At 36.4% G+C, this 13149-nt stretch overlaps 2 protein-coding genes across 2 annotated transcripts in view; one reads left to right on the top strand and one right to left on the bottom strand.

The window, feature by feature from the left end:
* RNF19A (ring finger protein 19A, RBR E3 ubiquitin protein ligase) overlaps window positions 1–645 on the top strand; it is a 45651-nt gene extending 45006 nt beyond the window's left edge. Inside the window, exon 11 of the mRNA XM_081266145.1 lies at window positions 1–645. Within this exon, the coding sequence (XP_081122271.1) occupies window positions 1–56 (56 nt within the window). The 3' untranslated portion in view covers window positions 57–645.
* A 4350-nt stretch (window positions 646–4995) lies between these two features.
* SPAG1 (sperm associated antigen 1) overlaps window positions 4996–13149 on the bottom strand; it is a 60562-nt gene continuing 52408 nt past the window's right edge. Inside the window, exons 16-18 of the mRNA XM_081266155.1 lie at window positions 7699–7863; window positions 6271–6639; window positions 4996–6182 (exon numbers count right to left, since the gene is read on the bottom strand). Of these exons, the coding sequence (XP_081122281.1) occupies window positions 6051–6182; window positions 6271–6639; window positions 7699–7863 (666 nt within the window). The 3' untranslated portion in view covers window positions 4996–6050. The remainder of the gene's footprint in view (window positions 6183–6270; window positions 6640–7698; window positions 7864–13149) is intronic.

Below are 13149 nucleotides of genomic sequence, written 5' to 3'. Positions count from 1 at the left end.
CATTTTTCCTGGATAGCATTGGAGCACCTATTTCTGCTATCATTTGTCCTGTGTGAAGGAGGTAAAACTTAGATACTATGCCAGATTGTGAACAGGTACCTCCAGATTCTGAATTCTGAATTCAGTGTGCTAGGAAAGCAAATCTTAAACAAATAAGCAACCTGTAGACTCTTAAAGTCAAGGATCTTATCTTTCCTTTTTGTTTTTCCTGTACTTGGAGTATTCACTTTATATTTGAAGAGGAAATTAAGGATAATATGCTGTGGTACAACAGAATAACTGAACAAAGGGAATGAAGATGTTTTTGAGTTATTGCCTCAGAGTTGGTGACTGGTATCTTTCATAACATTGTCCAGTTAAATAAGGTGTTTACTAGTGGCTGAAAAGTAGTCATTTTTAACAAGGCTTTATACCAAATTTGTTTTTAAATGTTCTAGAATGTATGGTAGCCACTGGAACATAATTTTTCAGGGCTGATACAGCCAAGGCATTTTAACTTTGCTTTTTGGGGGCTTTTGTTCTGTTTGTTTAAATAAAATGTAATGCTTTCAACCACATAAAGAAATGATTGCCTTAGAGGTAACATAAACAGATGTTTTAGAGGCAGTTATTATAGAACGTCTAAATAAAATGTACACAAAAGAATTTGTTTCTCTCTTGCCCCTTTTTCCCTTTCCTCTCCTCTTTGTTTTCCCCTTTCTCTGTTCTGCCCTGCCCCTCTTGTCACGTTAAGTTCTCCCATAACCAACACAAATGACCTCATATTTATAAAGCAATAGTTCTCTCCATGTTTATATAGTCACACAATGCATGTATTCTTTGATTATTTTCCCAATATTATCTTAGATCCTGAGTTTTCAATTCTGTGAATATTTCAATGAAATTGACACAGGTGGTATTAAAATAGTTAGGAAACTAAAATTAGACCTTATATAATTATATATTATATAATATATAATTTTATATTACATAAATATATACTAAAGTTTTAATAGGTTATTTCACATGGAGACAGTGGGACAAAATGGGTTAAGGAAGTCTGTCCTAGTCTTCTATAATAGCTCCAATTCATCCTTTTTAAAAAATATTTATTTTTTAGTTTTAGGTGGACACAATATTTTATTTCTGTGTGGTGCTGAGGATCGAACTCAGTGTGTGCTAGATGAACACTCAACCATTGAGCCACAACCCCAGCCCACCAATTCATTCTTCTTAATGGCTGTATTAAAATTATATAGTATAAATATGTTTACTATAATTATTCAAACATTCTCATATTGATGAACATTCACTTTGTTTCTGCTTATTTTTTCCTTACTAGAAAACCCTCTAGGAAACATCCTAATATGTCCTTTATTTTCTGATAGTTTTAATTATGAGTGGTAGATTCGTGGAAATCAAATGGTTATGTTTGAGTACATGTATTTAAAATTTTAATAAGATTCCCAGATTCTCTTCCAACAAAGACCATCAGAATAATTTATAGTCTACTTGGTACTACATGAGTCTCCTTATTTCTGCATTCCACCAGCAATTAGGTTAATTGTAATTTTTGCAAGACTGTTTAGTTATCTATGACCTGCTTTTATGTTTTCCTGACTAGTAAATTTGTACATCTCTTCATATTTTGTCTTTTGGGGGATATGAGTATTTAAATTTGCTATTATATGCTTTCCCTGTTTGGGGTTGTTTTCTTATCAGTTTGAAAGTGATCTTTGTATATTACAGCTGTTATCAGTTTGACTTACTACATTTTTCTCCAAATCTATTATTTGACTATTTGTTAGCAGCTTTTTTCTTCCATTTTTTTTTAGTGTGCATTCTATTTTATTCTTGAGTAAAATTTTTATTGGAATATTTTTGAACTTACAGAAAAGTTGCAAAGATAGTTCGGAGTTCCCATATACTCTTTACCCCCCCCCACCTTTTTTTTTTTTGGTACTGGGGGTTGAACTCAAGGGCACTCAACCACTGAGCCATATTCCCAGTCCTATTTGGTATTTTATTTAGAGGCATGGTCTTGCTGTTAAGAGGCTGGCTTTGAATTCGTGATCCTCCTGCCTCAGCCTAGTAGGCACGCGCCACCACATCTTCACCCATGCATTTTATCTTTTATTTTTTTTATAATGTGAAAGCTATATCATTAATATGTTTAATTGTAATATTCAGACCTTGTAATCACCTTAAGTTCTCTCCTAGTCCTAAATGGTACTTTTGTCTTTCTGGATTTCTTATTAGATTTTTATTTAATTTCTTATATTTGCTTTAGTCTGTCTTGAATTTTATCTTGGCATTTATTATAATATAGAGGTCCAATTTTATTTTTCCAAAAGTAAAACCATTTGTGATGGGCACTACTTGTCCCATTCCCACCGACTTGATTACTACCTTTAGACTGCAATCTGCTTGTAGATTTCTACCAAAAAGCCTGCTGGGACATTGACTATCAATGTGGGGAAAGTTTGCATCTTAACAGTAGTCTTCCAATCAGTCAATAGATCTATCCTTTTTTTTTTTTTTTTTTTTTTTAGTTCTCTCAATGATGCTTCGTAGTTTCAGTGTACAGATCTTTAAAATGTCTCATTTTTGACTAGTTTTTAATTGAATTTGGTACTTGATTTTGATCCGTATGTCTACAAATAGTTTTACTCCTTCCTTTGATAATGTTCGGGGCCTTACGTATGGCCTCAACCTCCAGTAGTGTTAAATAGAAAGTTAAGAGTTGATATCCTTAACCTCATTTCCAATCATAGAGGGTGGAGGTATTTAGTCTGTCACTCTTCCCTAGCTTTTATTCCTCCTGGTAAATTTCTTAACAGGCTCAAGTAAATATCCTTTGGGGATTGATTGGAGAACCCAAAGTTTGCCTTTTCCACTTCCTCAGGTAATTTGCTTTTGTTTTCTCATTTTAAAAAGTTGAGATATGGTTCACATAACATAAAATTCATACTTTTCTCAAGTTTACAATTCTAATGTGGTGTATTCACAAGGTTGTACAACCATTACCACTATGTAATTCTAAAACATTTTCACTACCTCATTAGCAGTACCCATTACCACTCAGTTCCCATTCTTCTCTCCTTTCTGTCCCTGGCAACCACTGATCGATCTGAACATTTCATATAAATGGAATCATAAAATGTAGCTTTGTCTTCTTAATGCTTTCAAGGTTTACCATGGAACAAACAGCACTATCACTTCCTCCTTCTTTTATGGCTCAATAGTATTCTATTGCTTGGATTTCACATACTTGTGTTTATGCATTCATCAGTTGATGGACAAATTTCTGCATTTTCAGCTTTCTTGGATATGATACCAAGAATTTTGAAATTGTTGAGTGAAATGGTAATTCTGACTTTTTGAGGAACTGACAAACTGTCCCAAAGCAAGTTTACATTCCCATGAGCAGTGTGTCATAGTTTCTAATTTCTCCACATTCTTGCCAATACTTGTCTTTTTAAAAATAGTCATTCCAGTAATATCTTTTTCCTTTCCCTAAAACAGGTTAAGAAACTAAAATGAAAGGTCAAATGGCAGGTTTTAAGAGTAAATTTTCATACTTAGGATGTGACTTTAGGACACTATTAAAACCTTATAGAAAAATAAAAAATCAATTCAAATTGCTTTGTTAGTCTCTTGTCTGCCATCTACCTGCTAATAGTAATTTCTAGTGCCTGTGATACTGGAGATTCTATAGTAAAGTAATCCAGTTTTCCTGAGCTGTTATGATGTGGCTTAGATTTTAGAAAATATTCTTATTATCTCATCCTTTTTAATACCTGTGACCTTTGAGCATTTCATTGATGCTTGGTGTTACTGACAATTTTTCCCAAATTAAGTATAAGTTTATTAAAGGTAAGAGCTCCCCAGTGCTTTATTCAGGGAGCCATATACATAGTTTCAGTTTACTTAAAATGCTTATACAATTCATATATTAATTAGTATTAATTAGTTACTGCACAGCCCAGCTTCTCGGCCACTGGGTCACAAATTTCAATTTCCTCTTTTTAGGTTCCTAACCTCCTAGACTTTAGATATTAAGATTCCCAAGTGACTATGCAAACATACCAGGAATGACTGAGAAATGTTCAGCTTCTCTATAATAGGAACTTCTAATCTTCTCTGGAAATGAGCACTTTTTAAGAATTTTGTTTTATTTAGTTTTAGTGATGGTAGAATGCATTTTGACATGTTGTACACAATTGGAGCACAACTTCTCATTCCTCTGGCTGTACAGGGTGCAGAGTCACACCAGCAGTGTAATCATACATGTATATAGGGTAATAATGACTGTCTCATTCTACTGTCCTTCCCATCTTTAGAGCCCCCCCCCACCCTCATTCCCCTCTACACAAACCAAAGTTCCTTCATTCTTCCCTACCCACACCCCCAACCCCCACCCCACTATGGATCAGCATCCACTTATCAGAGGTTTTATGGGATTGGCTGGGAATTAGCATATTTAAGGCAGTGTCCTCTAGATTCATTCATTCAATGAAGACAAAGTATCTACCTACTTGTGCCAGGCTCCAACAGTACTCACTTTCAGTACAAAAACAAATTGGGGAAGAAAGATACTTGCTATTCCAAGTAGTCTCTATACAAGCCAGGCATAGTGGTGCATACTATAATGCCAGCAATTTGGGAGGCTGAGGCAGGATTCCAACTTTGAGGCCAGCCTTGGCAATTTAAGGAGACCCTGTCTCAAAATAAAATTTTTAAAGGGGGTTGTGGAAGTAGCTCAGTGGTAAAGTTCCCTTGGATTCAATACCCAGTATCCCCCACCCTAAAAAAAAAAAAAAAAAAAAAAAATAGTCCTGTGCAACTGTTGTAACATGACCAATTTCCAGAAGATGCCACCAGAGCTCAAGGAACAGCCACTTGCTTTCTGGCTATAATACCAGAGGGGTCTTAATGTGCATAAATATGAAGGTGTATTTGAAGAGTTTTCTTTTTTTGGGGGTTATAAATTTTCACTCATAAAAGTATATTTTGAAAATATTCTGCAATTATAAAAGATTAGATAAAGTAACAGTGATTATGGAAATAATGAAAGTGATATTAATCTTTCATCTTCACTTTTAAATATACAAGAAAACACCCCTAAAAAGGTAATTAACTGTAGACTACTGGAACAAATGACAATACATACTGAGACCTGAATGTTTTATTGTTAAGAAACACCTTTACTTTGGCCCAATTAACAAAGAGTTTTCAATATGATGAGTTCTTCACTTTCCTTTTATAGTACAGGGATAAATATAGTCACAAAAGCAGAAAACAAAAAAGGGGAAGGGAACATGTAAATATTTGAGAAAAACATGGGAAAAAATTCAAATATAAAATGCAGGCTTAATTTGCGTTTATAATGGATGTTTTGCTTACATAAGCAATATATAAGAGTAAGTCACTTTTTAAAATCTAGTAAAAAGTGGTAGAAACTTTTGGCAATTTTTGTTCTAATCATTAGGTAATACTTCCTTATTAGAAAAAATAAGTTTCTCTTATGGCTCTCATTGATAAACACAATTTATTTAATAATCACCTCATCATAGATTTCAGTGTTGCATTTCATTTTAATTGATTTTAATTCACTAGTAGTATAAAATGGGATTTATATGTATCTTATGATATAAAGTGAATAATCATAACTTTCACTTTAAAAAAAAATTTTTTAAAGAAATTCATTTCTATCAAACTTAATAGAACTTCCTCATAGCTCAGAGAAATGCAGTTTAACTCAAGTTTTTAACAGGTGAGTTATTAAAAGAAAATGCGTACTATAAATTAAAATGTATTTTTAACATGTTCTAAACATACTTTTTAAATATAAAGATGTTGGCTCTGGTACATAAGAAAATATTTACAACTTAAAAAAAGCAGATTGTAGAATATACATGTTCTGTGTATAAAAATAAGTAAAATGTTTTACAGTCCAGACCAAGGGATCTTTTCTAAGCCAGGTTTTATCCATGCAACTCTATTACAATACCATTCGTCGGTGTTACGGGAGCACACATGCATGGAAGAAATCTAACAGTAACCTTGAGTTAAAGCTCATACTGACTTTTTAAGGCTTGTACATCTTCTAAAGTAAAATGGTGGTTTGGTGTGGCTGAAAGATCATCAAACAGCTGTTGAATTTGCTCCTTTTGGCCCTTGCTAATCAATGTCAATATCATCTGAGAGAAAAAAAAAAAAAAGGCAAAAAGTTCGTTATAAGAAACCCTGAAAGAACTGATATCGTTAATAAAACACTTTATCACTTACCTTAAACCTTTCTGCTTTACTCAGATACAAAAGATGTTGATACACCAAGGAGGGATCCTTATCAATAAGATGATTTTTCAGAGACTGAACTAGAAGAAGGAATGTATCCCCTTCAAGTTTGTTACTCAGCAACACTGGCAAATCTTTTGGTGCAGTAATGGCTAAAAGGTGTGCACAGGCTTCTTCATCTTTCCTTGTATTGATAGCATTTATAACCTGGCCAAATTCATAGGCATTAGTAGGCTTGGAAATCTCAAGTCTCTCGGAGTGTTCTAGTGTCCCACTGCTTCCACCTCCCTTTTCAGGAGCCAGGTATTCAGTTGAGATGTCCCCTGAGGTTCTTTCAGGCTCCTCATTGCCTTCATTCACCTTCATGAGAAAAAAAAATTATACAGTGACACTGAATAACAGTCACCACACATACTCTGTTGCCTTTGAAAATGGAAATTGAAAACCACAAGTAGATTGTACTTGAGTTTTAAGTCAGAAGTATGTAATTTGTAATAAAAATCTATAATTTCTTTAGGAAGAGAATTTTAGGTTCTAAGAATCCAAATTCATAAATGTATTCTATATATACTACTTTAAAATCGTTTTACATTGAAATTAGTATTAATTTTATTTTCAGAACTTTCTTTGAATAAAAATGTTGCACAAAATGAAAACCTATAACATTTTTTCTCTTTTTCTTGATAAATTTTACCATTATTCTTATTTCCTTATATTTAACAGAAGTTCACTACATTTTTCAATCTCTTAGAACAGTTATTTTCTTCCTTCTTTAAAGGGAAGAAAACTTCTGGCTTCTCTCACCTATTAGCGTCTTATTCTTAGTGGAAATATAAGACCAAGAATTGGTATTCATGAAGGTACAGGTATTCATGAAGGTACAGGGATTCATGGCCTGGCATTCTTCACTAATGGCAGGGCAAAACATCTGAATTATCGGAAATCACAAAGCCACATTTGATCCTGGGATAGTCCAAAATCTCCAATGAGCCAATCTTATTTCAGAGTGCTAAAAAAGGTCTGAGAAAATCTGGAAAATCTCCATGGGGTGTGGCTTTTAGGGTCCAGAAACTGAAGTCAGTTCTGTCAGGATTCTCCAGGTCTAACCTGAAGCAAAGCCTGATGGCTAAGGGCTGTGGCTCCAATATGCCATGGAGTGTTAGCAGTGCCACGAGCAGGCCAGACTGGCCAGCAAAGAAAGGAAGAACTGAAGAAACACGATGCCAGCCATGGACCCACCCTGGGAAATCACAATGGTTAATTATGACTGCAAAGGACAAGTTTTGTCTTTATCACTGGCTAAAATTTTTCACTGATCATCAGAATAAGAACAAGATTTTGTGGAAGTCAAAGGAATACGACCTTAGTTATGTATATCATCTCCAAAAGAGTACTTTCAAAGATAATCAAATACAATACCTCTTGAATTTCAATTTTCCTTCTCTCTTTTCCTTTGTTGAATGACGCTGTGTTATCCTTAATATTGAGGAGTCTGGTTACCTCTTCCAATTCCATCTTTGCTTCAACGATATTTGGGTCTAATAGGAGAACTTGATTGAGATCAGATAAGCTTTTCTGATAATTCTGAAAATAGGAAGACAACAAATAATTTTCATAAATAAAAGACAAGACCTCCATTAACCTTCATGACAAAGTAAACTGTGTACCTAGGGGGTCTTATAAATCGCCTGTGTGTGAGTCTGCAGCTAAAGGAGTATAACCCACTATACAGCAAGCCCCTCTATTGAAGAAAGAGCGCAGAATCTGGAATTAGTAAATCCACGTGCTATTCTGTGTCACTACAGCTTTCCTCTTTCTTACACCTGGTAGGCACCTATCTCGATAAGCAAACAAAAGAGTGAAGAGTCTCATGCTGGCTACCTCCTTGTAGTGAAACTCAAAAAAAGACCCTAAGCTGGGCAGGGTGACAGTCCTACTATTCAAGAGGCTAAGACAGGAGGATCACCTAGGCTCAGCAGTTTGAGACCAACCTGGGCAACATAGTGAGATAAGCTTAAGTTTTCTCATCTTTAAAATATAACAAAAACCCTATTCTAATTTTCACAAGGCTGTACCAAAGAACAAATTAATAAATAATAGTTTAAACCAATAAAGATATACAAATGGTAGTAATTATATTATTATCTCATAAAACCCTTCAAAATTGTTTACTGTTTGAAATAGGTGTCAACCTTTAACCTAAGAGACAATAACAAAATGGGTCCATTGACTCTGGTAGCAGATACAGATGCCACAAAATCAGTCTGCTGTGACAGACCATGTCCTGGAACTTTAAACTATTTTAATTAAACCAAATTGTGAGGAGGCAAAGAATTGTAATGATATGTGACACATTAATAACAGCATGCACTGGAGACTGAGCCACAGATGAGCTCCGTTTGTGGTTATATGACATTCCTGTAATGCCATAGCCCTACCCCTTCCCTCAGCAACGTGCCAGAGCAAGAGTAACATGTTGAAAGGGATAACCTTAAATCCACTCTAATTTATAAAAAAGGTAAATTGTTTACGAACTAATATATACTATTAGTGATAAATTTCCATACTACTGTGTTGCAACAGCATAGATAGAACCTACTAGGGGGAAAAAAAAACTGACACTGTATTTATACCCCAAGTGGGTGTGAATATGGTAACAGCAAACTTTTACCATTCTAAGCATTTTTCAAGGCTGAGTTTATTCTCACAAAAGCTCTGTCAATATTAACTTTCATTGTTCCTGCTTTAAAAATGAAGAAACTTTGGTGTAAGGAAATAAGAGACGATCACAGCAGTAGTGCCTAGAAGGTAGGTGATAAACAGTGTGAGCTCTGAGCTGCAGCGTGGAAATGGAAGTCCAACCTACAGGAGCTGATGTGGTCATTTTCACTCACTCAAGAAAGTCTGCCTGAAAAGCAATCTGCTTGGTTGGAGGAAATGTGAGAGAATGTGGGTAAGTACTAACACAGAGGCAGGGAGAGGGCAGGGCAGCAGGAAGGGAGAGGACAGCACCAGGCAAGGAGGTAGTACGGGGGGTGTCCACCCCCCCACACAAGTGGTCACTCAGCTGACCCTGTGTGTGCAGCTGGGAATACTGTGGCAGGACAAAGCTGGGTCATGCCCTTGTGGGAGCTTACATCTAATGATAAAGAACAATAACAGAAGTAAACACATGAAAAAATAAAATAATTACCAACTGTCATGATAAATAAGAAAAGAAAAGGCTGTGCCAGACACCCACAAGGGAGGAAGGGGATCCCTTTTGCTACAGTTGTCAGAGAACAAGACCTGAAGAGACAGCAGCCATGCAAAGTGGTGGGAAGACCAGAGCTTATATAAAGTGTGGCACTGGCCAAAAGGAGGCTTTTACAAATTGCTAAGAACCTCCGTAGATCTTTTAAAAAAGGGTATAATAATGTGTGTTGGTGATGTTTACTATTAGTAGACTTTTTTTTAATATTTTTTTTAGTTGTAGTTGGACACAATACCTTTGTTTTTATTTATTTATTTTTATATGGTGCTGAGGATCAAACCCAATGTCTCACATGTGCTAGGTGAGCATTCTACGGCTGAGCCACAACCCCAGCCCCTAATAGACATTTTTAAACTATAAAACTGATCATTATTTTATAGCGTATTATTCACTTTGATATTTTTGGCCTTGTAGCATCCCTTATTGGCTGTAAACTCCTTAAGTAGGCACCCTGTTTTATTCATCTCTATACTAACAACACCTACCACATAACCTACCACATAACATAAACATAATAAGAGAAATAAAAACAAAATATCAATTACCTTTTTTGTGAAGAACAACTGTAAATACTTTTCAAAACTGCACACATACACAAACTACTAAAGTCAGCTAAGAAAAAAGATCAGAGAAAGCAGAATGTGCAGTGGGAGGCACAGGACACCTGTGCCAATTCCTGGTTACACTCACGCTGAGCAAACTGATCCAGGTGTGAAATCTGACACATTTCATAAGCAATTGTAGCCTTTAAAGATTCTAAAATTAAATTCACTTGGCACACAGTTCAACCTACTGGACAGAAAAATCAAGCTATGAAAAGTGAAAAGAGGACAAGATACCAGTCTTATAATATGATGGGACAAAATTACTCAAATATGGGATTTTTTTTTCTATATCACAATAGAATTTCTAAAATTCATTCCAAGGATAAAATTCCAGTCCTTTATTAAGTGCAGTTTCTGATCTTGAGTCAGCTAAACAGGATTAAAGAAGCAACCAGTACAAGGTGGACCTGGTCTAAGAGTTTGGCCACATATAAATTCATGAGTCAAGCAAATTTATCCTCATTTACCCAAATCCATCAGCTCCAAGAGTTAAATAAATTTTGAAGGACTCTCTTAATTCATGGTGCCACACACCATCGAGGAAATCTGTTTTTTTTTTTTAAATATTTATTTTTTGTACTTATAGTTGGACACAGTACCTTTATTTTATTTATTTATTTTTATGTAGTGCTGAGGGCCTTGCACATGCAAGGCAAGCGTTCTACCACTGTGCCACAACCCCAGCCCCAGAAATCTTGACATTAGGTTTACAAAACAGTTTTTCTAACTAAAAGTGGAGTGGGGGTTAGGGTTGTGGCTCAGTGCGAAAGCACTTGCCTAGCACGTGTGAGGCCCTGGGTTCAATCCTCAGCACCACATAAAAAATAAATGAATAAAATAAAGCTATAAAAAAAAAAGTGGAGGGGTCATCAGGGTCACCTGGACACTGGCACTGTAAATATGGTGCAGCTGCATGGCTCTCTCAGAAGGAGCCATCTGGTCCTGGCAGGAAGCGCAGACATGGCTCTACTGCAGTCTGAGCAGATTTGCGATCTAGAAATGCCTGGTTACTCTGCGCACACAGTTGACACTCATCTGGTATACTAAGCAACAACATGATTCCCAGCAAAATCCAGGTATTTCCCTTTCAATGATGGGCATGGGATTAGAAGAACTATCTCCAACTCAAAAAGTCAAAACTACTCCCTGCACAAGCCTGTCCCCACTTCCTGTGTACCCTCCATTATCACACTGCACCTCTCAGGTCTCTGGGTGGCACTCCCTTCTAACCCCAGACATCTCACTGTTGTGTCCTGCCAACTTTATCATCAAACAACCTTGAACTAACTTCTATTATGGTCTGAATCTGTTCCTCCAAAATTTGGATATTAAAGTTCTAACCCACAATACTGTACAATATAAGTATATTTGGAGACAGTCTTGAAAAACATAATTAAGTTAAAACTAGTTGGTTAGAGTGGGCCCTATTCCAATGTGATTGGTGCCCTTATAAGAAATGTAAAGTTAGACACAGACACACAGGGAGGGAAGACTGTGAAGATGTAGAGAAGATGGCCATCTGCATACCAAGGAGACAAGCCTCAGAAGAAACCATCCCTTCATGATCTTAGACCTCCAGAGTGTGAGAAAATAAATTTCTGTTGTTTAAGCCACTCAATCTGTGGCACTTTGTTACAGAAGCTCTGTCAAGTATACCTTCTCTCCTTCCTCTAGGCTATGTGCTTCTCACCTTGGTGGCCTCACACTTATACTCCTATCCTATTAAAAGACCCCTCTCTGATCTACCTTCTATGTTGTCCCGAAATTGGATCTGTCACAGTAGTATTTATCCCCTAAGGTTGATCCCATCACCTGCAGGATCAAGCCTAACTTCCTTGGCATGGCCTCTCTTGATCTGACTATCTCTATCCATCGTCACTCCCACTTACTTTCAGCTGTATAGCTCATGAACAAGTTCATGTGCATAAGAATGTCATAGTAGTTTCACTCATAAAAGCCCCAAGCAAGAAACAACTGGTGTATGTGTAACAACTTGTGATATTCACACAACAATGATAAAAGAAACAATTCCTGATACTCTCAAAATGAATGAATCTCAGGTTATAATGACTAAAAGAACCCCAAAGAATAGTGTACTCTACGGTGATGTCAAAACAAGCAAAGCTATGAAAATAGAAATTGGATGAAGAGGAAAGGGAAGAGACAGCAAAGGGGCTGGGGAAGCTTTCTGATATTTTCTGGGATTTCTGGTTACTATATTTTCTACATATAGGAACACTCATTCATTAAGCTCCCATGCAGAATTTGCATAAAGAAAGTGTAATTATACAACACCCTCCTTATTCTGAACTAATGGTGTGGTTTTCTTTGAGTCGAATGCTGGTATGAGCCCACACAGACCATCAGCCAGCTTCAGGCTCACGTCACTATGTACTTTACATCTCTGGTACGTCACTGTGTCACTGGGTGACCCATCTTCCACTCAGATGCTTTCCCCCACCCTACCTCAACCACAATCTTTGCTGAAGGAACCAGTGGCACTGCTGGTGGTTTCAATAATTCAATAACAACCTTTTGGTCTCCTAAAGTCAACCTGCTGAAATTCCTCAGGAAGGCAGAGGATAATTCTTACTTAAAGTTGGAAGGAATCCATAGTATAGTTAGGAGTGAAATCTGAAACCTAAGGCTTTAGGACTCATTAATATAGTTCTAGGACTAAATCTTAGATCATCTCATTCCCATTCCATGATCCTATGATTTTTTTTTCTTGGTACCAGAAATTGAACCCAGGGGAGGGGCACTTAACCACTGAGCAACATCTCTATCACTTTTTTGTTTTTTTATTTTGAGACAATGTTTCACTAAGTTGCTGAGGCTGGCCTTGAACTTATGATCCTCCTGCCTCCACCTCCCAAGCCACTGGGATTACAGATGTGTGCCACCATGCCACTAGGTGGCATGGTGATCACCAGGCTGATCCTGAGATTTATGTTCATGGAAAACACCTGATATGTTCAAAGCAGAAATTTACACATGAAAATGCAGATGTCC

This window comes from Spermophilus citellus (genome assembly GCF_964194105.1).
Source record: "Spermophilus citellus genome assembly, chromosome: 14".
Classification (NCBI taxonomy): Eukaryota; Metazoa; Chordata; class Mammalia; order Rodentia; family Sciuridae; genus Spermophilus; species Spermophilus citellus.
This window is presented reverse-complemented; position numbering and strand designations above follow the sequence as displayed.